Source organism: Lepeophtheirus salmonis, chromosome 10 (assembly GCF_016086655.4).
Source record: "Lepeophtheirus salmonis chromosome 10, UVic_Lsal_1.4, whole genome shotgun sequence".
Taxonomy (NCBI): Eukaryota; Metazoa; Arthropoda; class Copepoda; order Siphonostomatoida; family Caligidae; genus Lepeophtheirus; species Lepeophtheirus salmonis.
In genome coordinates, this window is record NC_052140.2 from 1,387,018 (window position 1) to 1,411,745 (window position 24,728).

The 24,728-nt window shown below is 32.7% G+C and overlaps 1 protein-coding gene across 3 annotated transcripts; it reads right to left on the reverse strand.

Moving 5' to 3' along the window:
• Positions 1-55: 55 nt before the first annotated feature.
• Gabat (4-aminobutyrate aminotransferase) lies at positions 56-3,262 on the reverse strand. 3 transcript variants are annotated; one of them, XM_040720315.2, is made up of 7 exons: positions 3,181-3,262; positions 1,950-2,280; positions 1,664-1,881; positions 1,386-1,606; positions 1,151-1,325; positions 860-1,088; positions 56-796 (listed from the first exon to the last, which is right to left on the reverse strand). In XM_040720315.2, the coding sequence occupies exons 2-7, from the start codon at positions 2,218-2,220 to the stop codon at positions 456-458; spliced, it is 1,455 nt and encodes a 484-aa protein (XP_040576249.1). In that variant the 5' UTR covers positions 2,221-2,280; positions 3,181-3,262; the 3' UTR covers positions 56-455. The 3 variants fall into 3 exon arrangements, with proteins under 3 accessions (XP_040576249.1, XP_040576248.1, XP_071747439.1); XM_040720314.2 differs by lacking the exon at positions 3,181-3,262 and adding an exon at positions 2,804-2,968; XM_071891338.1 differs by lacking the exon at positions 3,181-3,262 and adding an exon at positions 2,622-2,680.
• Between the last annotated feature and the right edge of the window lie 21,466 nt (positions 3,263-24,728).

A 24,728-nucleotide genomic window follows, 5' to 3' on the forward strand; every position in this document is an offset into this window, starting at 1 on the left:
AGAGGGGTGATTAAGCAATTTTGGTTTCTTTTTATAGATTATAATATTCTGAGTGTGGTTTTCATAAAAGTGTGATATATTATATGAAGTTATATATATAAATATATTTTTATATTATAATGATAGATATTTCAAATTCGTGGACAATAGTAAATAGTATAATTTGTTCATAAACTAAATATATATACTTAAAATAAGACTAATATTAATTAATCAATAAATTTGAAACAGTACATTACATATATTGTGAGGAAAATAATTAATGTCAAATATAAAATTACCACCTATTAGTTATCTATTATAATGAATGTAAATGTAATTTCCATTAAAGATTCCATTGAAATGAGCCTAAAGATCTGGACAGATTCTTTAAAAATCACGAAAAGAAAGAAGCCAATAATTATCCCACTGCACATTTGGTTTTGTTTAAATGAAGAGAAATGTATAGTTATGAATTAATAGGACTTGAGGATCTTTTTAAAGGTATCAAGAAACATTTCAGCATGCTTGGGGCCAAATATAAGAGCAGGTCTTAAACGCAGCGCCGAAAAACCACATCCACCAACGTTTATTCCTTCAGCACGGAATTTGCCTATTATTTCATCTCTTCGTGCAGGAGTATTAATATCAACGGCTCTCAGAGTTCCCATCCCACGTGGAGCACTAAGAATTCCAGGGAATTGAGCAGTTAGATCATCTAATCCAACTCGTAGAGCCTCACCCGTTTTCATTGTAAGATCCAGTAGCTTTTCCTCATTAATAGTCTTTAAAACAGCATCTAATAAGATCAATTTACCTGGATTTGGGGATATGAATTATTCGCCTAAGGAAATTTAAACAGTAGAATATTATTTCAAACCTGGATCTCCAACCCAAGTATTAAAAATACGGAAGCCCTGTTTGGGTCTCAGTTCTTTTTTGTGATAAAGGCCACCAGTAAGCATTTTCTTTGAAAAAGTAACAACATCTGGAGGACCATCCAGTTCAAACCATTCATGCGCCCAAAGCTTTCCAGATGGGCCACCACCTGTTTGAACTTCATCGATATGATAAACAATATCATATTTCGAACAAATTTTTTGTAATTGCTAAATTAACACAAAATTTACTAGCTCAAATTCGGATAATATATCAAAGCTCAAAGGATTACTTGAAACCAATAGTTGCTTCCTATATTGTCCCCTCCCTCACACTGAATGGGTTCTACAATAATTCCAGTGACTGGAACTCCTTTTTTCTCTTGTGCTTCGATAGTTTCTTCAACTTGTGCTAAACACCGATCATCTTCCAAACGATTCTCTCTTTCATTTTCATGGAGGGGATACCTAATAATAAAATTAAATTTTTAATTAATTTTTTTGTAATAAGATCAAAAGTGTAATTACTTATATCTAGGGAAATCACATGCAGGCCATTGAAATAGTGGAATGTCTAATTTATGAATGGCCTTAGAGTGGGTACATGAGAGCGAGGCAGCCGTTCGACCATGAAATCCTCCATGGAAAGATAAAACTGCCAGATTTGGTGTACCTGGAGCCAAGTTAACCATGCAGGATTCATTTTCCTCATCATTAAATGCTCTTCCACCCCGTTGTTTATCCATGTACTAATAAATAATAAATGCATTAATACTTATAATAGCCTATCTGGCTTCATATCCTACCTTAAAGAACATGAGCTTAAAGGCATTTTCATTTGAGCAACTACCACACATCATAGTGGTAACTTGGTCTAGACCCTTAGGAGCTGCAGATACTAGGATATCTCTAAGCTGTTGAGACCAATTTACTCCAGGATACACTCCCAATGCAGGTCTATTGACGAGTTGTTTTATTTTGGACTCAGAATTGAAAGCGTTTAAAAGAGCTGGATGATTATACCCTATATATATAAAATGGTGAAGTAAATTATTTAATTAATATGTAGATATTCAATGAGCTCTACTATACCAATGGGTATGGAAGATATATTCGTAAACATATCCAAAATAGTATTCCCATCCGCATCAATAATATAATTTCCATAGGATTTTTCATAATCAACAAAGAAGGAGACAGAGTCCATGGATTGAATTTTGTTTAAATCATCCATAAGTGCTTTAGACTTTGGTCCAGGGATGGGAGTAGTCACGGATGGACATGCAGGCTCTCCACTAAAGTATCTACAAGAAACCATTCTCAAGGAACTTTTAGTAGTATAAGCGGCGTTACGAATCATCATCGTGATCTTTTTTTGTCTTACTGAGGGAGTTATGAGCTTCTTTCAAAATGATTTCATTTTCTATTAAAATAAACAAATATGTATTAAATGTAATCTTACAGAGAGAGATAAATAGAGATCAAAAGTGGAATAACGAGTTATTCAATTGGAAGTGATGTGTATCAATAATAAGAATACAATGTGAATCATTTAAGCGAATATACTAATTGTAAGGGCTGCATGAATATAATATTGAATACATTTTATTTTAAGTGAGAGAAATGTTATTCTATTTGAAAACATAATTTTTAAACTTGAGGAATGGAGGTATGCATTTTTTGAAGCATTTAGAAACTGCAGAAAATATCCAGAAAATAAAAGTACTAAAGGGGTGAAGAGTACTTATCTAATATAAATCGTACTTCACTTTGATATTCGTATGCGGATCGAATTGTAGGGTTTAAAGGCACTTGGTATTAGAGAATACTGTTTAATAAAATTGAATTTATAAAGGTTTAAATATATATATACATATATATGAAATAATCAATAATTTTTGGGCGTAGACTTTAATTCCTTCCAAGACCCTGGCAATAATACTTACATCGATAATTGATCTGGTAAGAAAAACAAGAAGTCTTTAAATTAATAATTGAATTAACTTTGTGCAAATGACGGTTTTATAAAAATGAAACGAAACACTAAATGTACATTTATCTAGTATTGATAATGTATTTTATGTTATATGCAGTATAAATAAACAACGCCAGCAATAGGAAAATCCTTTTCTTACGTCACGAAAATGTAAAAAGTAACGAAATAATGTAAGAGTATATTACATTTATTTAATTTCTGAGTGAGTTAAATATATATAAATTTGACAACTACTCCAAAGTCATAGTTTGTCTATTTCAAATACTTCTCCTTAAATATACAGACTGGTTAGAAAATAATCCTCAATATTAATATTTAATGAGATACCTTCGATTTGATAAAAGACATAATATGGAAAAGCTATTTGTCGTTTTTTGAAGAATCGAAATATGAGGAAAATTTTGAGAGAGCAACGTTATGTAATATTTCTTTCAACAATCACTTCAATATTACATAATAATATTTTATAGAAAAAACGGAACTTTTTTATAAATATTTCCCACTCAACCTCACCTTTCTCCATACACGATCTAGTTAAATATTTTTTAGAGCGTTTTCACGTGATGTCAGCATTGTTGATATCGGCCATTTTGAGAGCCTAAACCATAGAAATAAAAAACTTAGAGTAATGACGTGAAAAAGAAGTTGACCCACTCGTAATGGGGCATGAGCGTTGTTTACTTATATTCGTTTGTACACTAAGGGACTGAGAGTTATGCAGCATCATTATGATCTTTTTTTGGCTGCAATATGGCATTAGAGATATGTAATATTGCAGCCAAATAATACAACTCCCTGAATGATAATATTATTTAAAATTTAAAGACGTATACAATATCGGAATGTTAATCACAAGAAAGGCGCTGTGAATAATTAATGTTTCGCTTTCAAGCTACAGACTGCCACAGCACCTAGCGGATAATTTTTTTAAATATTTCGTTGTCTTATTGACCATTCAAATTGTACTACTAATAAATGGATATATTCACAACATAGAGGACGTTTCAATTTTTTTTTTTGGGTTGCTCACTGTATTTATCTTCTGATTATATTTTTCTTTATAGAACTCCGTATTTTTTATAGAATTATAAGATGATTCCATATAAGATGATCATCTGGAGTGATTGATATATAAATAACTATTTTTTCCATTGTTTGGTCAACTAACTTTACCTTGCTTTTCCTCAGGGAAAGCACTCCATGTATTTGATCTCATTGGCATATACAAGTTTTATAACAATAAAAACCCTGTTTTAATTAATATTAAGAAAAATAGTAAACTTTTGCATGTCCAAATGGGACAAAAATAATAATAATAATAATCTTGCCACGGGACTATCCTCAGAGCAATGTTAATTTCGTCTTGTTTCGTTATATTACATTTTGTCTCGTCTTTGCCATATTAAGTCTCATCTTTATTTCGTCCAGAGCAGATTTTTTTAGACAGACGACACATTATTAAAAAATTGTTTATGTCCTCTTCATTTCATAATCGTCAAAAAAAAGTTCGTTGGCGAATACATTTCATTTAGACTTGAGGCTGACAAAGTTAATACTTCTCCAATACTAAAATATATAGAGTATTTTTTTGTAACCTGTATCTGCTTCTTTTCTCCAAATCAGCAAGGTTGTGCCCAGTTCAGGTTCAGTGGTTCTATCGGTTCAGGCCTTGGCTCATTCATTTCAACGGTGTCAGTTCTTTTTATATGTGCTCAGTTTGGTAAGAAGGACTTAAAACAAGGGGGTGTCGCTACAAAATTCGGGAGCAGGAAATGATATTTTATACAAATAGGGACACAATTACCTTAAAGTGCCCCAAGTTCCAGCAGGGGCTCCGAAAACTAAGGTTGCTTCAGACAATGATTTTCAAAGTGGGGGCCGTGAGAGGAGGCTAGGGAAGTAGCAGGAAGATGGAGAATTGCTTTCAGTCTTAAGCCAACAAATTATAACTCTGCAACAAATCGTCTTCTATGAGCGCACACAAATGTTTAATCCGGTTTTGTATCTAGTAGAAAAAGATGTCGGCTCATTATCAATTAAATAATAATGACAACTGCTTAGTAAAAGAAAATTCACCTTTCACTTTGCCCACTCCAAAAAAACGGGTGATTCAAAAAATACACCCGATTTCCATCAGCAGTTATAGGAAAATGTCGCTAAAAACAAACTCGCTGAAAAGAAGCTCGCCTTAATTTATTCTTGCTCATATGAATGTCGCTAATATGACCCTTGCTGCAAGGAACATCCCTTAATTTAGTGGACACATTATTTATTATATGGAATTCGAAGTGAGTCCATCAGCTAACTAACAAGAGGATTTAAAAAGATAATTAATTAATGGAGGCGAGATAGGTGAAGAATACAAATAAATTGATAGGAGTAATATCACTTAAAGTTTTTGTATTTTATTTATATATATTTTTTTTTTTGTCTACGATTGAATACATATAATAACGTACCTAGAGAATATTATATGAATTAAAATAAATAATATGAGTCATCGGACCGGAAACATTAAAACTAATTCGTCATCCTGATTTCATGAAGCTTCAGAAGAAGCTACCTTGGTTTATTTTCTTTTCTTTTGAAGATTTCTTAAGGTGTTATGTTATCATCATCATCATGGAGGATCACAGGGGGAAGCTTTTGAATTTATCTAACTAAAGAAATAATGAAATGAAATAATAACATAAATCAGACCAGTCCAGTCCATTCATATTTTCTATTTCTTTCTTTCAGAGAATTTTTTCTCCAATTACAATCATTTAGATTTGGAATTAGGAAGACTAATTTATTCCGATTTTATGTCTTTTTTGGAACGAACCTACTTCATATGATGTGGGGATTGTGTTTATTTCCTTAATCTCAAATGTAATTTAATGAAACATCATAATAGGAAGGCTGATCTCCAACCAAAGATTTTTCCAATTAACATATTTTATTTTTTTTACAAACCAAAAAAGCTTACAATTTAGAGCCCTACCAATAGGTCTCACCCTTGATTTAAAAAATGCATAATAAGTTGTTCTTTTTTGGTTTTTTTTAAATATCCTTTTAAAAAAGAAACAAATCGTCTTTTCTAAAAAAACCTGGAAATATGGATACTATAAGGCTGGGTCTTTAATATAAAAAGGGATATTCTAATAAATAAAATAAAACATTTATCCATAAAAAGTGAATTTTCAATAATTAATTACAGAAGGCCGTTGAAAAATATTTTTATTTTCTTTAAAAAAAAAAATATCTAATGAAAAAAATTTAAAAGATTAAAATATTTTTTATAAGAAATCAAATTTGCAATTATCATAATCCATACTCAGATTGAGATTAAGACATAGGGCACTTTAATCATATGTAGTCAGACCCGAGCTTTGTCTACTCCTTCTTGATGGAAGTCTCTAGAGCACTGGTTCTTAATCTTGGTGGAGTTACTGAACCACACCAGTTTCATATGAATATTAACCCAAACCTTTTTAGTTGGTCAAGTGGAGTCTGTCATCACAAATCCCTTGTGTTTTGATCTCCGCCGAACCCTTGAATCTAACTCACCGAACACAGGTTAAGAACCACTGCTCTAGATACTCCGCACTCCTGTGATGAGTAGCGCACACCTTCTCCTACGAGACGTACCTATATAGAGAGGAGGGGTGCCACATGTTGAGGTCCCAAAAGTTAGTTAGTTTTCTCAGGAAGGCCTGTGTCTTAGCGGTGCCATGACACAGAGCTCCTTCTTGAGTGAAAACAAAGTTGAACCCGAACTTTTTTCTGCCCCATTGAGCCGCTCTTTCCTCTCCACAAAATGGGAGGGCATACTTTGCCTGTGCTAGGTACAAAGGCCAAAAATAATAAGTAAATAGGTCCCTGACACGATAAACAGTCGTCCGACTGCACCCGAATTCCTTGGATATGGCCATGGGGACAGACTGCTTGAAAGGAGCTTCAAAATTTCCCTCCTTTGTTGCTCCATTTTACTCCTTCTCGTTCATTTTGTTTTTAATTGAGTATAAGCTTTACATGAGGAATCTGTAGTCACAAAACCTATCCTTCACCGAGTTTGAAGACAATTGACGTATAAATTTCCAATTGATTAAAATTTAAATTAAGTGTAACACGAGAAAAGATTAATCATAACTTCCCCTCCCCTTGTATGTTATGTAAATATTGAAGACATCCTATGAATCGGTATACTATCATGACAAAAGGTGCAACCTATTTCTTCTCAAGGTGCAGTTGGTTGTACATATGGATAACGGAAAAAAGAATCTCTCAAAATTTGTGTTCCCAGCTTCTAATTATTTTTTATATTTTATTTTGGTGAATGTCAAAGGGGTTGTTATATATGTACTTATTTGTGTATTACTAAATTAAGTACTCTCACGACACCTTGCGGATAAAATATATTTTTAGCTAGCTCATTCCCTATTGAGTGGCCTTCCAATATAACTTTCTGATATAATAATGAATTTTTCTATCAAATGATAAAAAAATCGTGAGATTTTTTCTCCTTAAACATGTATCCTTCTAAAAAAAAAGAAGACTCTTCCATATTATGAGCTCTTATTCATCCTTTTCAAGATATGAAGTGAAGGCACAAAAAGTCGTGTCTTCAACAATTCTAATGATCATTTAATTATTTATCCCCCCCCCCTTTCTAAAGAACGAACCCAAATAAGGGGATAAAATAGTAGTCGTAGTAGTTAGTTGATTTGACGTAAAATCCATGTCATTCCCTGGATGAAGAGAATTCTATCCAAAAATATAAATACATATATTTTGAAGAACTACTCAAGATTAAAGAATAGAAGAATGGGAATACATATATGTAAAGATGGGAAAACAAATATGGGATCATGGGTACGTACTAGTGATGTTGAAGATGTAGGTCCGAATCGGTTCGCGTGTTACTCGAGCATTCGTTTTCAAAAGATGCAAAAAGAAAAAAAAAAGAAGTTTCCTGGGAAATGAACCGGCACGAACTGTTAATTTGATCTGACCAATGAGAAGGGAGAGATGGCAGCAGGGTACGACAGTATATGAAATTATGACGCAAATTTCAATGCCAAAATAGTGGTTTTTTTATTATAAGGAGCCCTGGTTGGAGGGACTCTGGATGACTCACTATTAAAAACTGATAAATACTACTACTGAAATTTTGAGATTTTTGTGATCACGGTCCCTCAAAAAATAAGAGGATATTGGTACTGTTTCTATAGAAAATAACGTAAAAATAACCAGATATCAAGCTTAATTGAGGCCAGAATAGTTATTATAATTTAATAAATAACCTCTTTTTTTAGAAAGAATAAATTTAAAAATTGACAAAAATGAATATTGTTCCTTTCTAACTGTGACAAAAAACGTTGTCTTTTCGATAAATTTCATAGCAAAACGGAGTGGGAGGGAGGGGGATTGTACCTCTCCATACACTCCTACCCCCATAGTCAGAGGCCTGAGTATTACTCTTCGTCTTCATGAGTACAAACACTAGTGTTTATCAATCCTTTTAGGAATCGGTCCAAATCGACGAAGAAAAAATCACTTAAGACCGAATCTAAAAAAAATTCGGTGCGAAGTCTCAACACTAATAAGGATGTAATAACATGTTTTGAATATGAATGAAGAAAGGGGTTTCATTGTTATAAAACATAGTTATTTAGCCAAATGGACGACATCAAAATTGTGACGTCAGGTAAAAATGCTTTACAGAGGGATACAATTTTCGATAGGCAGTAAGATTGAAGTCCTTTTATTTGTAGGTCCCATTTTGACATCTAATAGTTCTCTATTTTTCTAAATCATAAAATTGTTCCACAACTTGCTTGTTTATGGCTCCAAAATGGCCGACATTCAGAATACTGACCTCTCATGAAAACTCTCTATTGGTTAGGGAATGAACCACCTCTTGTCTAACATCCATATTTACAAGACATATGTATTATAATATGTAAGCTTGAAGAATAGAAAAAAAAAAAAAGGGGAAAAAATCGTTATTTAGATATTTTCATTAGTGAGAAAATATTTGGAGGAAACATTTTTTCATAAAAAAAAAAAAATTATGATAATTTCTCGTGAAAAAAAGAAAACGTTTATGATAATAAAAATATACCGATGTATGCCTTGAAGAGTTCACAGTTTGATCTCTTAACCTTTCATCTTTCATGGATAGATAGATTTGATTGTTTCTTAAGATGATGAGAAAAATTTCTTTCTCTGAACCATTAATTTCATTCATTAAAATTAATACACATAGATTCGGATCCACTAACTTTTAAGTTGATGCTTGTTTTGAGGGGGGATGGGAGAGGCTATTGTTCTTTGAAGAGTTACTAAGTTATAAATATAATAATGAAGAGGGTCCAGTTAATAATAAATAACAAGGTATTGATAGCTTCATAAATAGAGTCTATTGTTCTGTGGAATCTGGAATGTAGGATCTTGAATAAGACGTAGGGCTGTGAAAGTATGTAGTAACGACTTTTAAGGCCATACATATCCCTTTTCATTACCACCTTATGTGATTGAAGCATGGAGACCCTCAAAATTGGACAATTAATCCCTTTTGCAGAATTCACCTTTTTAATTCAGTTAAAGGGTAAATGATGATATGGAGGTTGTGTTATTAGTTTAGTGTAATTTCCATGGCTCTCTCAACGCCTCTATTTACCGTGCAGATAATTTTAATAATAAAAATGCATATTATATTCCGATGTAACTTGTCATATTTTTTTATTCTTATTATTTTCATCAAGAAATACCCCAAAAATGACCCTTAACTCTAATGTACAATATTTTTGATACAAGCTCAATTTTAGCTTACTTTTCTGTGAATAAAAATGTTTCAGGGAATGTTTGTAGAAGCCATAGGTCTTAGCACTTACTTAAAGCAAGTTTTTTAATTAAATAAAACACACATTTGCTTCTTAACAGACATTTATTGTAACATGCGACTTCATACTGATTCTTTGATGCTGTTGAATTAACAAGAGATCAAGTTATATTGTACATATAAATAGGTCAAGGATTGTTTAATTTTTAGTTTGATAAGTTATCTGACTAAAAAAATACTAACATTTACATTCATATGACTTCTGTTTAAAGTTATACTAACAGGTACTATGACTCGAAACTCGAATGGGAATCAAGCACATATTTTCAAGACTTTCCCCTCGAATTGATCTCACAATGAAAGACTCAGGACTCGACTTGTCTTTGAAGGCTACTTATTTTATAACGAACTCAAGATAAGCCTAAAAACTACTACGAAACCTCTATTATAATTATGGATTTAAAATGAGCTCAAAATAAATATGAGGAATCAATAAAAATGTTGAAGGACTTGTGGGCAAAGATTTGAGACTTGAATTGGACTTGCAGTATAAGGACTTTTCCCCATCTCTGGATCTGAGGCTTGAAGACTCTGAAAATAGGACTGTAATATTTTGATTTCCAAAAATGAGGACATGTGGACATATCAGTGTAACAAAAGCTACAACAAAGCGGCGAAACACACCTTTCAGCTTGAGGAAATTTTTTTATACCACAAAAAAAAAAAACTGTATTCACCTCTATAAAATATTTAGTGATGTAAATCGTGTGTATTTTTTAGTGGCCCTAATTTTTTTAATTAGTAATCGGAAGAATGAATTTTCTATTCCTTAGCAGTTGTCATTATTATTTAATTCCTGAGAAGGATTTTAAATTTTTGACTGAAAAACAACTACTATATTAGACACATACAAAACACAAAAAAATGATTATTTTTATGGAGTTTGTCACTTTATTTGTGTAGATGTTTATTCATATTGGTCGATTAGATAGCATCGATTAAGTGGCACTTAACCACATTGACCAAGGAAATTAAAGTTGATATTATACATATATCCAGTGATTTAAACTGTACTTTTTAACTGGGCCGCTTATTTGTAATTGGTAATATAAATAATACATTTTCTTTTCCTCAGCTGTCGTCATAATTATTTAACTCTTGAGCAGTGAATTTCCTTCCCTATCACATTCAAAAACCTAATTGAAGATTCGATTCCGCTCATAAAATACGAAGATATCCTTGAGGATTTGTTGTGGAGATATAAATGTTAGTCCTTGTTAGACTACGAGTAGAATTGAAGATCGACCTCAGATTATTTCCTTCCAATCTCCATATTTATTCCCTTCTCTCCCTCGTCACAGCTAATTGTAGCTGATCCAATAAAACAATTTTACAATATAAAACAATAATTTTCATCACAAAAGATATTGCTTAAGGGGTTCAGCTTTATAAGTTGACTTAATTTGTTGATAACAGCAGCATCATGCAACTTTTATTGTTTTTTTTAATTATTATCTCTCCTGGTTCCCGTGTCACGGCTACCAACTGATTATGGGCCCTTCTTAGTCAATTTTGTAGGAAAGGTTGAGGGATACAATAAAGATCATTTCGTGATAAGATTCATACGTCTTGTACTTTTTATTTATGATTTTAATTTCTTTCATTGAGCATATAAGATTTGAGGGTTTGATAATAATAATTCCCTGCCCTCCCTCGTATCCATCAACTGAACAATTTTTGTCTCTTACGACATAAACTATGGATTTACTTTTTTGTTGCTTTTTGTTGTATATTTAAATTCAAAACATTATCAGTGTCAGGATCAATTCCATAGTACAATTTACATTAGACTGCTCCGTTTTTGGATATATATTTTCCCCCTTTGCACAAATACTTTTTCTGCCGCAAACAAACGAAAACCCTCTTTGGTAAAGTTTGGAGCCTCTAAATTTTTTTTTGGAAAGGTACAGAGCATTTTAATTTGCAAATAATTGGGGTTTTCGCGGGCAATTTTAGGCCCCTTGTGACGTCTAAAATATATTAGTATGAGTCAAAAATTGTATTTTTAATATTTTTGAGTATTTATTTATTAGTTAAAAGCATTGAGCATCTTATTTTTAATAGTTTAAGCTCAATTATTTCCAGTTTCCTTCTTTTTATTCAAGAACAATGGCTTCAACAAGAGGGAAATTTTGCTACCCTCAGTGTTTATAAAAAAAAACAGGAAAACTGATAATCATATTTGGGACGAGAATATAAGAAGCCTAAAAAGGGCCAATTTCGACCCAAAAATCCCCTTTTTTTCTATATTCCATGTTTGAAAAACAAGGAAACTGCCAATCATGTTTGGTACAAGAGTACAAGAGAACTAAAAACGCCCGATTTCGAACCCCAAATGCTTTTTTTTTTTTGCTATATTCCTTGTTTGATAAAACAGGGAAATTAGAAATCATATTTAGGTCTCTGAAAGAGGCCTAAATATGACCAATTTCGACTCAAAATTTGTCAATCTTCCCACAAATTAAAGTGGAGTGTACCCCGCCAAAAAATGGCTTGAGAGGTCTAAAACTTTCCCAAAACTGTTTTTTTTATTGTCCCTGGCAGAAAAGGTCTTAGTGCAGGGTGTGAAGTATATGAACCCAAAAACGGGACAGTCTAATGTACCACGTACATATTATGTATAAGAACAACAACAATAACAAGAAAAAAAATCAAAAAGCGCCACACAGAGCGAGCCGTCTTATGATAATTGGAGTCACCTAAAAAAAAAACCAAAATAACAAAAAAAAAAAAAAAAAAAATGAAAAGAATCCCTCTCTTTAATTGAAACAAACGATAATTTTGTTTGACATTTGAGTAGTATTTGTTTTTTTTGTGAGTGTGTGATATTGATGCCTCATTTGTTTTTGAGTTTTGATTGTTCATTTGCGGCACAAAGAGATGTTTTTTTCTTAGCAGTCGTTACTTGATGATGAGCCTTGTATGGTACCCACTTTAGGGCGTACTAAATATTATTATTTTTTTTTAAAAGTTTCCAAAATCCACAGCCATTCACAAAAAATATAATAAAAAAATTCAATTTCAAATTATAATTTTTGAAAAAATATTGAGAAAATTCAATTTCAAATTATAATTTTTGAAAAGTATTTAGAAAATTCAATTTCAAATTATAATTTTTGAAAAGTATTTAGAAAATTCAATTTCAAATTATAATTTTTGAAAAAATATTTAGAAAATTCAATTTCAAATTATAATTTTTGAAAAAATATTTAGAAAATTCAATTTCAAATGATAATTTTTGAAAAAAAATATTTAGAAAATTCAATTTCAAATTTTTTTTAAAAATCTATAGCCATTCACAAAAAAAAATTTCAAAAAAAAATTTCAAATATTTTATTTTCTATTAAAAAGCAAACATTCCTTAAATTGGGGAGGGCTACAGCCCTTCTAGCCCTACGGACGCCCCCACACTAATATAAATATGTTAAATATTATACATGGAGTTCCTCTCTCGGGATCTCGTTTCCCGTCGTTTTCCAAAGGTTTTACAACTATGGGAAATCTTATTTAATAATATAACTTCATTTAATAATATAATTCATTAAAATAAACAAGGAATCAAACCCTAAATTTAAGTATATCTCAGGTAAATGACTTGTAAACTATATAAAGAATCAAAATAATCCTCATAATTGATAACAACTAATGAAAAAATAAAAATATTATTTAGGTTGACATCAACAAAAAAACAACAACTTCCCACGTTAAAAAATGCAAAGGATTTAAAACCCTGAATACGTACTCCCCTTTTCTTTTTAATAAGAAAAGGCTGAGTTAGACTTACTAATGATGGGAATTCCGGCTCTTTTGAGAGAGTCGGCTCCAGATTGATGGAGAGCCCGCTTCCGTCGTTCACTTCTAAGAGCCAGCTCATAGAGCCGTTACGTTCGTTAACGGTACATTACTAAAAGCTACACACACATTTTTGCTACATTTTATTTCTTAGATCATTTTGACATATAGTTCCAAGATATTAAGGGTAGATAAAAAAATGACGTTTCGACAGACAAACAGACAATCCCAAAATATTATATATACTTCCCTTTCCTCTTCTTTCATAATATGAGGTGCTGAGCTTTAAATACACACGCACATTGTTGCATTTTTATTTCTTAGATGGAATATTCACAACTTTTTAAGATACTCAGGGTTGATTCATACGTGAGACAGACTAAATATACTTCAAAGAATGTATTTCCTTTTTCTTTTCTTTTTAATATGACAAACTGAGCTTTAGCTACACACGCTCGTTGCGTAGGCAAGTATTAGCACTCCAACATTACGTACACGGAACCATTTAGACAAACTTTGCTTTGTCAATATATATAATTGGTTGATTTTTTTGTATAGTTTTTCATGGATTTTGTGGAGTATGATTTCATAGTTCTAGTTTGCCTCTTTGCCCGATACTCCAACAAAAATTGAATCCATAGGGCAATGAGGCATTGCTCTACTTTGCCCGATGCTCCACTAAAAATCGACCAATTATATGTTTTTGAAAAAGTATGAAATTTTATATTTAAGATGTTTCATAATTAAAAAAAAAAGATAATTACTCAGATTCAAGTGATGCGTAGTTGACATTTAGCACACTGGTTGAGTTATGTATTTCACAGTTATACAACCTTCAGCTACACCAAAAAAATTAACAATTGCATCACTTCAGGCCTGTAACTATGGGTGTAGGGGGGGGGGGAATCTTTCGCCAAATTTGTGGAAAATAAAAAGTTTTTGCCAATAATTTGTAAAATTTTGTCTTTTATCACTTTTCTAAAATTTTGGCGAAAAAAAAAAATCTATCAAAATAACTTATGTTTTTGTTGAAGTGGAATTATGGAATGAAATATAGTGAGAACCGCAGGCACTACATAAACCCATGCACTATTAGTGACCCTGAAGGGCCGTGAATACAGAAACGAAATGTAAACTACTTTTAGGTAACTCACAATAATTTGCAAATTCTCATAAATATCATGTCTAAAAATTAATTATTTTCCTTCAATACCAGAAACAGAATTATATTCATTTCGTAACTTGAATTAGTTTAGAGGCTAGTCTTTTCATAAAAAGAGACCTAAGTTCAAGTCACTGATATTAAAGTCAAAGTCAAGGCTCATGTCTTTCAAGTTTCAATTCGTTGGTAAATTGAGTAACAAGTCATTAAATCAACGATTCGACTATTCAAATATATTTACAATTTACATTTAAATTATGTCCATAGTAGATAGTCATGTGATGATTAATTTTTTTAAATGTTTTGTAATGGAATTCATATATGAATGCAATGTAGGACTCCAAGCATGTAATCTGCCCCTCAGAGGTGGTAAACAAATATTTATACTGACAGTCAAAGTCAAATCAAAGTACTTGAATATTTTCATCATGTCCAGTTTAAGTCCTCAGAAAATTTAAGATACTTTAAAGACCAGAAGAAAAATTGAAAATACTTTTGAGTCCAAGTCGAGTCACGAGTCTTTAATTGTGAGATACATTCTCTCAAAAAAGTACCTGGAATTCCTAAATGAAACACAAATTTCAAATTTAATCATTAAAATTTATTTTGTTGCTTTCAAAGTAATCTGACAGAGGATGTAATACACATATGTCAACATTTTTTCTAGTCACTCTTAGGCATGGACTTTAACTCATTCCACGAATTTTGTTTTATGGATTCAATAGACTTAAAAAGGGATCCAAGGAGTGGCAATTTTAGTTTGGGGAACAAAATAAAAGTCACACGGAGCTAAATCAGGTGAATTTGGTGGTCGATCGATGGTATTTATTGAGAGTTTGGCTTTGAACTCGCTCACAATCGAGGCTCTGTGGGAGTGTGCGTTTTCATTTTGTAAAATCCATGAAATGTTCTTCCATAATTCTGCCCGTTTTCGACGGATTTTCTAACGCAAACCCCTAAGTACACCCAAATAATACTCCTTATTGACCGTTTATCCTTTTGGAATGAATTCATGATGCACTAGACCAACGATATGAAAGAAAGCAATGGCATATCTCCTACAATCTCAAGGCCCTCCTTGAACGCTTTGTAGCACTATTATGCACGGGGTTTTGATCAAACTGATTCACCGAAAGTTTTTTCTAACATTTTTACCGCGTCAGCACATGAAATTTCGTCCGCAACACAAAATTTAAGACAAAGACTTTGTTCAATAATTTCGTTCATTGTAAAAATCGTGGAGGACTAGTGAGGTAGACTGACTTATCCAGCTGTTGCAAGCAAACGGACCTACATATTGCACTCAAACTTGACATCATAATGAAGGACACTGCTACTGACCTAGACAAAAAAAAGTTTTTAAATCCCTTCAGCGCAGGCAATTTAAATTTATTATTCCTGGTACTTTTTTGAAAGAATGTATACTATGGTCGTGTCGCAAGTATAGAGTACAAGTCCCGCTTCCCTTAGACAAATATGATTCGGATTGTAAATCCTAAGAATTTTTGAGTGTGCGATTTTTGTTGCTGTTGGTAAGGTGAAGAGTGTTTTATTTTCTACAGCTGTTATAATTATTCTTTCATTCTTGATGGTGAGAACATCCAAGTATAAAGTGATTGCACTCATGATTGACGGAGAGTAACAATGATGATTTTTTGGGAGGTGATAAGTGGTCATACATTTATGATGTCCGGAAAAAATACAATTTTGACCCCACTCCCCTTGTCTATTTTAATATTGCTATTATATTTAAATTCATATATATTTATTTTATTTATGCATTTTTAAAACAATTTACATCAAATATAGGCGAGAATTCTTTTTTAGAGGCAGATGCTTAGGCACCCACCACAACTTATTAAATAAGAACAAAAAAAGGAAAAAAAGAGGACACGTTTTCCTTTTCTATTTGCATTATTTAGTTTTTTCTTTAGAAAGATCCCTCTTTTAGTAATAACAATCAAAAAACAAAAACAATGCTCTTTGTATACATCCACACACCTGCAATATTTTATTAATACGACTACATCAGGGAGCACTATATATAGTGCACACATACAGATAAACTTTGTAAGATATATATATTATTATTCATTTTTAAAATAATCCTCAGCATTGATAGGCAAGAAGTCTTCCTCAGAGGCCGATGCTCACACCATCACGAACTCTTAAACATTCAAGAAAAAAGAACGAGTGCTCCAAACGTTTTTCCTTTTCTGATCTCAAAACGATATTTTTCTCTACGTTTTGCCCATCCCTACTAACATGATATGACTATCCACAAAGGTTGACAATCGTTTCATATATTGTAGTGTTCTAGTTGGTGTTAAAATTTCCTTTTAATGATTTCCCAAGGCTTTCCACCCCCCTCTGAGCCCAGAGTGATATACTTAACATTATACATATACGCGGTCTATAGTGGAGAGGTGTTTCCTAATGCCATATTTTTATTAGTAGTAGTATAATACTTTATCTTCTCTCTGTTGTATTTATTTAAATGTTTTTGAACACCATACATACATACTGATACAACCATGGAAATAAAAAAACAATATTTTATTTAAGAAATAATTTCACGCCGCTCCATGAAGTCTTCCAAACACCTTTGGACTATAATGTTAAATGCTATTTGGATCAGGAGGGGAAAATAAAAAAATCATTTGTTTTTCTTGTTTGCATATTATTCTCATCTAAGATGATATCACTTGACTCCAGAAATGAGACCAAGTCGAGTCCAAGTAAAGTCACGAGTCATTTCAGTTCATGTCCGACTTGAGTCAGGAATTGTTATATTAATTAACGACTAGTCTGACTCAAGTCCAAGTATTGTGACTCGAGTCCACAGCTATGCTTGTCTCTCGATCCTCTTCAAATCTACCTCCATTGTCTCGTTCTTGCTCGGGTTGTTAAAGGTTGGGATTTGGAATAGAGACATGCCATTTGACTTAAGTCCATATTTTAAGTGCTTTCATCATTTTGAAGGGGGAAGAGGAGGTCTTAGCCTCCAAAATTATCAGCACCGTTCTATTTTTATTTATTTAAATAGGATTATTATATATATATATATACAGTAGCAGAGGATGCCGGCGTAGAAGGGAATAGAAACAAAGAATGAAGGTAGAAGAAGAAAAAGGACAGAGAGAGAGGGATGTAGAAAGATACCGTGGGAGAAGAGAAGAGGGAAGCGATAGAGAAAAGAAAACAGATATAGAAAGAGAGAATGATGCTTTATTTCGATCAAAACAGGCTCTGAATGAAGATGCTAGGTTATTATATACGGCTACTTACTAAATTTCATACTGCCCTTAGCAGTGTGAGACAGAATATGAAGAAAAAAAGTGTTAGGGAGAAGAAAAATGCTGAGTATTTAATAATTCCAAGAATACCACCCCCATTGTCAAGCAAGGGGGCAAACTCCAAACATTATGTTTTAGTTGTGTTTCTCCACTAAGGAGGAAGGATAAACGCGGCCATGTACCAGAGAAATCTTGGGCGACAACCCCCTTCCCATGGCAACAAAGTTGTGTCTCAAGAAGTAGCACATTAAGTTCATGGAGTTGCCTAGCCCGTCTCCGGCCCTCAATCCCATATAAAATATTTACCAGTGGACAATCTTACATAACTCACAAGGGAACAAATATTCAATTACTGTCGTTACCTTTAATGTATATCGCAGACTTTCCTCTAAAATAAAATCCGAGATAAAAGGGCCCAAATCAGTGGGTAGTTATTAGACAGTTCATCATCCTAGCTATGGAATCATCATTTAATTATAGCTGGCAATTCTTCACAACGTAACAAGAGCTAACTGGAATGGGGATTTGGTAGAGTATAAAATCAAATTGAGGTACGTATCTCAATTTGTTCCATTGTTGATTATGGATTTTCTACGTTTTGTGTTACCTTGACCTTTGACCTCACCTCTCAAAATTTAATAGCCATTTATAGTCCTAGTACCAAGTTTGATTAAAATCGATCTATAACTTTTGGCGTAATCCTGGTAAATAACAAACAAACAAAACAAAGGCAAAACCATAACCTTTGTCTAAGTTTGTTGGCAGATGTAATTATAATTCAACCAATCAACATTTAAAACACTGATAAGGGAAAAAACAGAGATATCTACAGCTGGCAAAAAAATACTTTGTAAATATTTATGTTAGTGTGGTAAGGCCGTGTATTAAGTGCTTAGATAGGTATATTATTTATACAGCTCCCAATTAGCAGTTAGAAACTGCGTGATTGAATTCAATAAACGAAGAGCTCATGTTCTTCTCAAAGCCATGATGATATACCTATATTTAATTGACTTTATCAAGGAGAGAAACATCAGTTTTAATGAGTGAATCAATTCAATATAATATGATTTGTATATATTGCCCCATATTGAGATTTTTTAATACCTTTATAACTAGATGGGTATTATATGTTACGAGTCTATTAGAACATTAATAAGTATCTTGGTAGGAATTGGTGTATAATTAGTTCTAAAAGATATTTAATTTTCATGGGAGAATGATATTGAAAATTATTATTTGGGGCTCTCTTTGTTTCCTTGTTATTAGAGTCATGTATGTAGGTTAGGGTGAGGCTATTAAACACTCCCAATAGACCAATATAATACAACTGTGGAGACTCAACTTAAAAACAAGAAAATGAGAAAATCTTATTTTATTTTTTAAATTTACTTTTGTCATTGACAATCAGCCATTGCTCCCAGTACCCATGGGAGCTTTAATGAATAGATATAGATATTTCTGCCTTAAAAATTTTATTAGAAGAGAAAAGGAACAAACAATTTGCATTATTAAAAGGAAAGAATATATGTAGAGGGTTGATCCTTTTTAAGGGTACACTTAATTTATATAAATGGGAAATTTATTCGTTGAGTGTCTTCAAACTCGGTGAAAGATAAGTTTTGTGACTACAGATTCCTTATGTAAACCTTATACTCAATTAAAAACAAAAGGAACGAGAACGAGTAAAATGGAGCAACAAAGGAGTGAAATTTTGAAGCTTCTCTCACGTGGCATGCCCCCCCCCATGGGGGTATTCAAGGAGCTCAGGTCAGCTTCAGTGAGACATGTCTTCAGAGCAAAAAATCCAGTGGTCAGCACAGGTGAAGTCTGCCCTACCGTTTCTGTGAAGAGGAAAGAACGAGGAAAGATGCTTACATGAAAGTGCTACCATGGGTCAGAGAAAAGTTCAGGGACAACTCTATTTTAATTCAAAATGGAGATCCGTTTCATCGCGCCGCTAAGGTCCAGGCCTTCCTAAGCGATAACTTTTCGGACTTTTTTCACCTCAACATGTAGCCGCCCTCCTCTCCAAACACAAACCCCTTGGGCTACTCTATCTAGGTGCGTCTGAAGGAGAGGGTATGTGCTACTCCTTCCAAGAGAGTCCAGTCTATAGAGGCTTCTATTACGAAGGAGTGGACCAAGCTCGAGTCTGATTACATCTTATTGTTCAATTATTAGAGATGAGGGCTCACATATTGAGTACAAGTTTAGCTGAGAACAACTTTAAAGTTTAGCTGAATTGCTGATAACTTTACATGTAAAATCCTTATCAATAGAAAATTGAAACGACTCACATGACGCAGTTAACAACTTTATATACCAATATGTACAGCCCAATACGTCATAGATATATTTGAATTATTTTATTAGAGCAATCAATTTTAGCTACTTTAAGTGCAATTTACAACAAATCCAAAGGAGAAATAAGCATTATTTGTTGATAGAAATTGACGATAATTCGGTGAAGAATACAAACGTAATCTACTATCAATTTTGACAAAAAATATTCTATTTAGTGTTGACGAGCCACTAATGTGCTATTTTATTCAATGAAAAAAATGTCAAAAACTATAAAGATCCAAAAAAAACTTTTTTTACCAGTATTATATTTGAGACGAAAATTTGATTCGACAGTTCGGGTTTCGGATATATGGACCCATTGTTCCATTGAATTCTTATCTTTTTATAGATATATTTTAACCAATTTGTTTATTTACGACATCGATAAACAAACACATTCATGACGTCAATTAAGCTAATTTTGAGCGTAGGGAAATCTAGTGATTCTTAGGAGAAGCCCTGGATTGCACACAGCCAATCAAGTAGTACATAATTAGAAACACTTTTTGAAACTCTAGTCCATTTTTTCGTAATAATTATTAAGTTTTCGCGAAAATACAATTAAAATTTTCTCAAAATTGTATCTCAATCTTTTTCAAAAAAAAAAATGACGAAAACGAAATTGCAGAGATAAGTCCACTAGGTATTTACAGGTTAAGCAATATCTACAAATATTTAAGAATCTGATGGGGACCAGAGTCCCACCCTAATGTAAATATATATAAATATATTGAACTCTCTCTAAGAAAAAAAAAAATGATTAGAAATAATTATGATTAGGGAGTTTAAACGAAGTAAAATGAAGCAACAGACTCCTCAAATGAATGAAAAAATATATGTTTCCACTCTTTTAAGAAATAATGAAGTAAAAAAAGCGATATTATACTTCCATATATTTTAATGTTTTCATGAATCTCTTCGTAAAATGTTGAGGTTTTTTGTTATTTTTAAATACACACCACCACCACCACCACGGCGGAAAGAAGGAGATAACAAAGGAATCAATCTATTGCCGACTCATGCCTAGAAATCAATGATTAACTTTATGATCCATGATGCAGAAGAGATTGATGACAATGACTTCAGAGAGCTCATTACATGCTTGGATATTGAGGACAAAATGAGGCAAAAAATATTTCAAATGAACTTAAATAATAATCACAAAAAGTCTAGTTTTTGTCGAGTTCGACTAATACCTTTCTTGAATCCAAAACTAGTATTTAATAGTAACATAAGTAGTGTTGTGCTGGTCCTTATTTATTCGGTCCAGTCTATTCTTAGGACAGGTCCTGCGGACTGTCAGTACTAGAACGGATTAAAAAGGAGAAATAAAGTTGAGCAACGTCATCAAGGACCGAACTTTATAACTTTTAGGGCTATTTATCCTATGATAAACAACCAAAAAGAATTAAGCCTGACGGCTCTCGCGTCTTTTTGCCAACTATGGACTAGCTTTAATATATTTATAGGGTTGGACAGCAAAACGTGGACTGTTAATTAATGTTAATTTTCTCATTCATTTGAAAGGTTTAGTGATTATGGTTGATATACTGGTTCAGCTATCCGTTTTGCATGAACATTTCGTATTCTCCTCCTCATGAGTGAGCAAGAAGCCAAAAGTCAGCGTATCTAGATGCTGAAGTTGAGGTAGCGAGGATTATGGACATTGTGAAGTGCTCCAGGAGCCTGGTTTTCAAGGTGACCATGTTGAAGAATGATGGAAAATACCTCTCCAGGAAAGCGGTAAGTGGAAGTATTTAATTTAAAGAGGGAGTCCCTATCCAGGTTGGAGAAGAAGATCAACGAGAATCCCACCAAATCGATGAATTGGAGTCCCTGTCCTGGTTGGAGAAGAAGATCAACGAGAATCCCACCATGAATTGTCTCTCCCAATGACCTCTCCTTGCCTAATAGGACCGTCAAGAAGGACAACTTGGGAATTATTCTCAATCACAGGAACTCCGCCCACCTCCTGGCAAAGCTCATGAAGGCCAGGAGGCTCGAGACTCCACGTTTTCCTGATCAACCCTTTATATATTAGAGTTATTTGCCTGGAAAATGTCATTGAGAAGGATTCCGAAATATATCGTGATCACGTTATTAAATATTAAAAACAGTGAAATTAAAGTAATTCATCTTATATTTTTGAAGAATGAACAAATTTCTGGGTAGTCTTACCAATATATTATCATTTGATTATTATCACTATTTGTGCAGATTTTGGGGGGTTCTTAGAGACTGCAGGTCCAAGTTTCTTGAATTCCATAACTCAAGCCCACCTGCAATATGCTGAAAAAGCTAATTTTTGTAGAGCTAGGAGTTGTATAATTGTCAAGCCAACCAGTGAGCTAAAAGTATTCATATAGGTACATATTCAGTATGTCCAAAAATTGATGGTGGTATTAAAAATATCCGTTTTATAGTAAAAAAAAAAAAAAAATTGGTCGGAATGAAATGAAATTTGGCTGATTCAATCAATAGGCTGAAGATGACTGGAAATGTATCCTCTTCAGTGATGAAAGCCCATTTGAGCTATTTCGTTCCCCAAATCCCCAAACAGATCGGGGTTGGGCAAGAGATAAGGGATATCACTCCAACTGTGAGATTTCCCCTGAAAATTCAGGTTTGGGTCGTTATCAACCCCCAGGCAGTGTCAGATCTTCACCTGATTCCACGAAACCAAACTGTAAAGGCCGTGTTTTACGTAACGGAGATCCTCAGCAAGTCTCTGATGTCAGCTTTGTCTCGTACTGAAGAAACTGGACCTCCTTTGAAGAGGAAAATGTTGTCTGACACATTAATGGCCATTTTCCAGCAGGATGGTGCTCCTGCTCACCACACTAAAAAGGCACAAAAGTGGGGTTCAGACGAATTGGATTCTTTCTGGGGCAAAGGCACATGGCCTGCAAACAGTCCTGATTTGTCTCCCATTGAAAATTTGTGAGCCTTGGTCCAGAGGGAACTCAATGAAAATGCGCCAGCAACTTCAGAGGATGAATTAAAAAAAAAAAAACGGACAAAAGCTGGGGAAAAAATTTCTCCAGATACTTTGAATAATCTGTATGAAGGGATGCCAAAACGCATAAAAAATGTATTAAGCTTAAAGGTCGTCATATTGGGAAGTAAATAAACTTTTTCGCAAAAAAAAAATCACTTTTTTAACTTATTTAATATTTTAAAAACAAACCACCATCAATTTTTGTACATAGTGTAAATGTCGCATTTCCTATAATTATGCAACATTTCCCTGTAATTTCCCGTTGGTGTAAAATCCCAAGAAATCTCGGGAAAACGAAATCCCGAGAAAAAAACCTAATCTATAAATATATGGGTCATTCCACAAGGAAACATATTTAATTCCAATTTAGTATGTGGTATCATTGATAGTAGTCCTACTCAGAAATGAAATATCCGATCCATAACTCAATCCAACTCGGATTTTTAGTTCTAAAAATGAAGAAATTAGGATTTAAAGAAATTTTTTGATAAGTGATATATTGAAAAAAAATGCAATTATAGGCAAGTATAATACCTTATTGAAAAGCTATCAAATAGGTAAAAATAATTATATTTAACAACTAATTTTTAATTTTTGTTATGAAAAAAGAAGTTAAAGTTTAACCATGTAAGTAGTCACTTATAAATCCTTTAAAAAGGAGTGTTAAGTTGTAAATTCATGGAATTAGGAGTTATAGTATATTTATTTATGAAAATACGAAATAAATAAAGTTCTAATTTCTATAAACCATACCAATACTCCTAATTTACCACTCTAAACTTAAAAAGAGAGAAAATATATAAAATCTTTATGTGACTTTCTGATGAATAAAAAAAGTTTACAATGACTTTAGTTGTTTGACTTTAAAAAAATTTCAATGTTTTTTTTTAGTATTTTGATAGCTTTTCAATGATGTATTCTACTTTGCTATAATTACTTGGATTTACAATATACCACTTAATAAAAAAATCATCAAAATGCGGATTTCTTCACCTTTAAGACCTCAAAACTCAGATTTGAATTGAATCATGGATGCAATATTTAATTTCTGAGCAGGACTACTGAATTAAACTCGTTTCCTCATGGAATATGGAATGACCCATAACAGGGTGTTATTTCACTAACACAAAAATGCACAAATTATGTCAATTAAACTTATGTTCCAAAAGGACATAAATACAATCTTATTATTTCTAGGAAGAAATTTTGATAATCATATAGACATCATCATAATCATTTAATAAAATATTAATAAGCAATATTATAAATTTATATTATTATATATATTAGGGTTTCTCTCCCAGAATCTCGTTTTCCGTATTTTTTTGGTGTTTTACAGAGAATTTATGAGTAGAACTACTGTCTTCCACAGACTTTTTTTTTCTCAGAATCCAG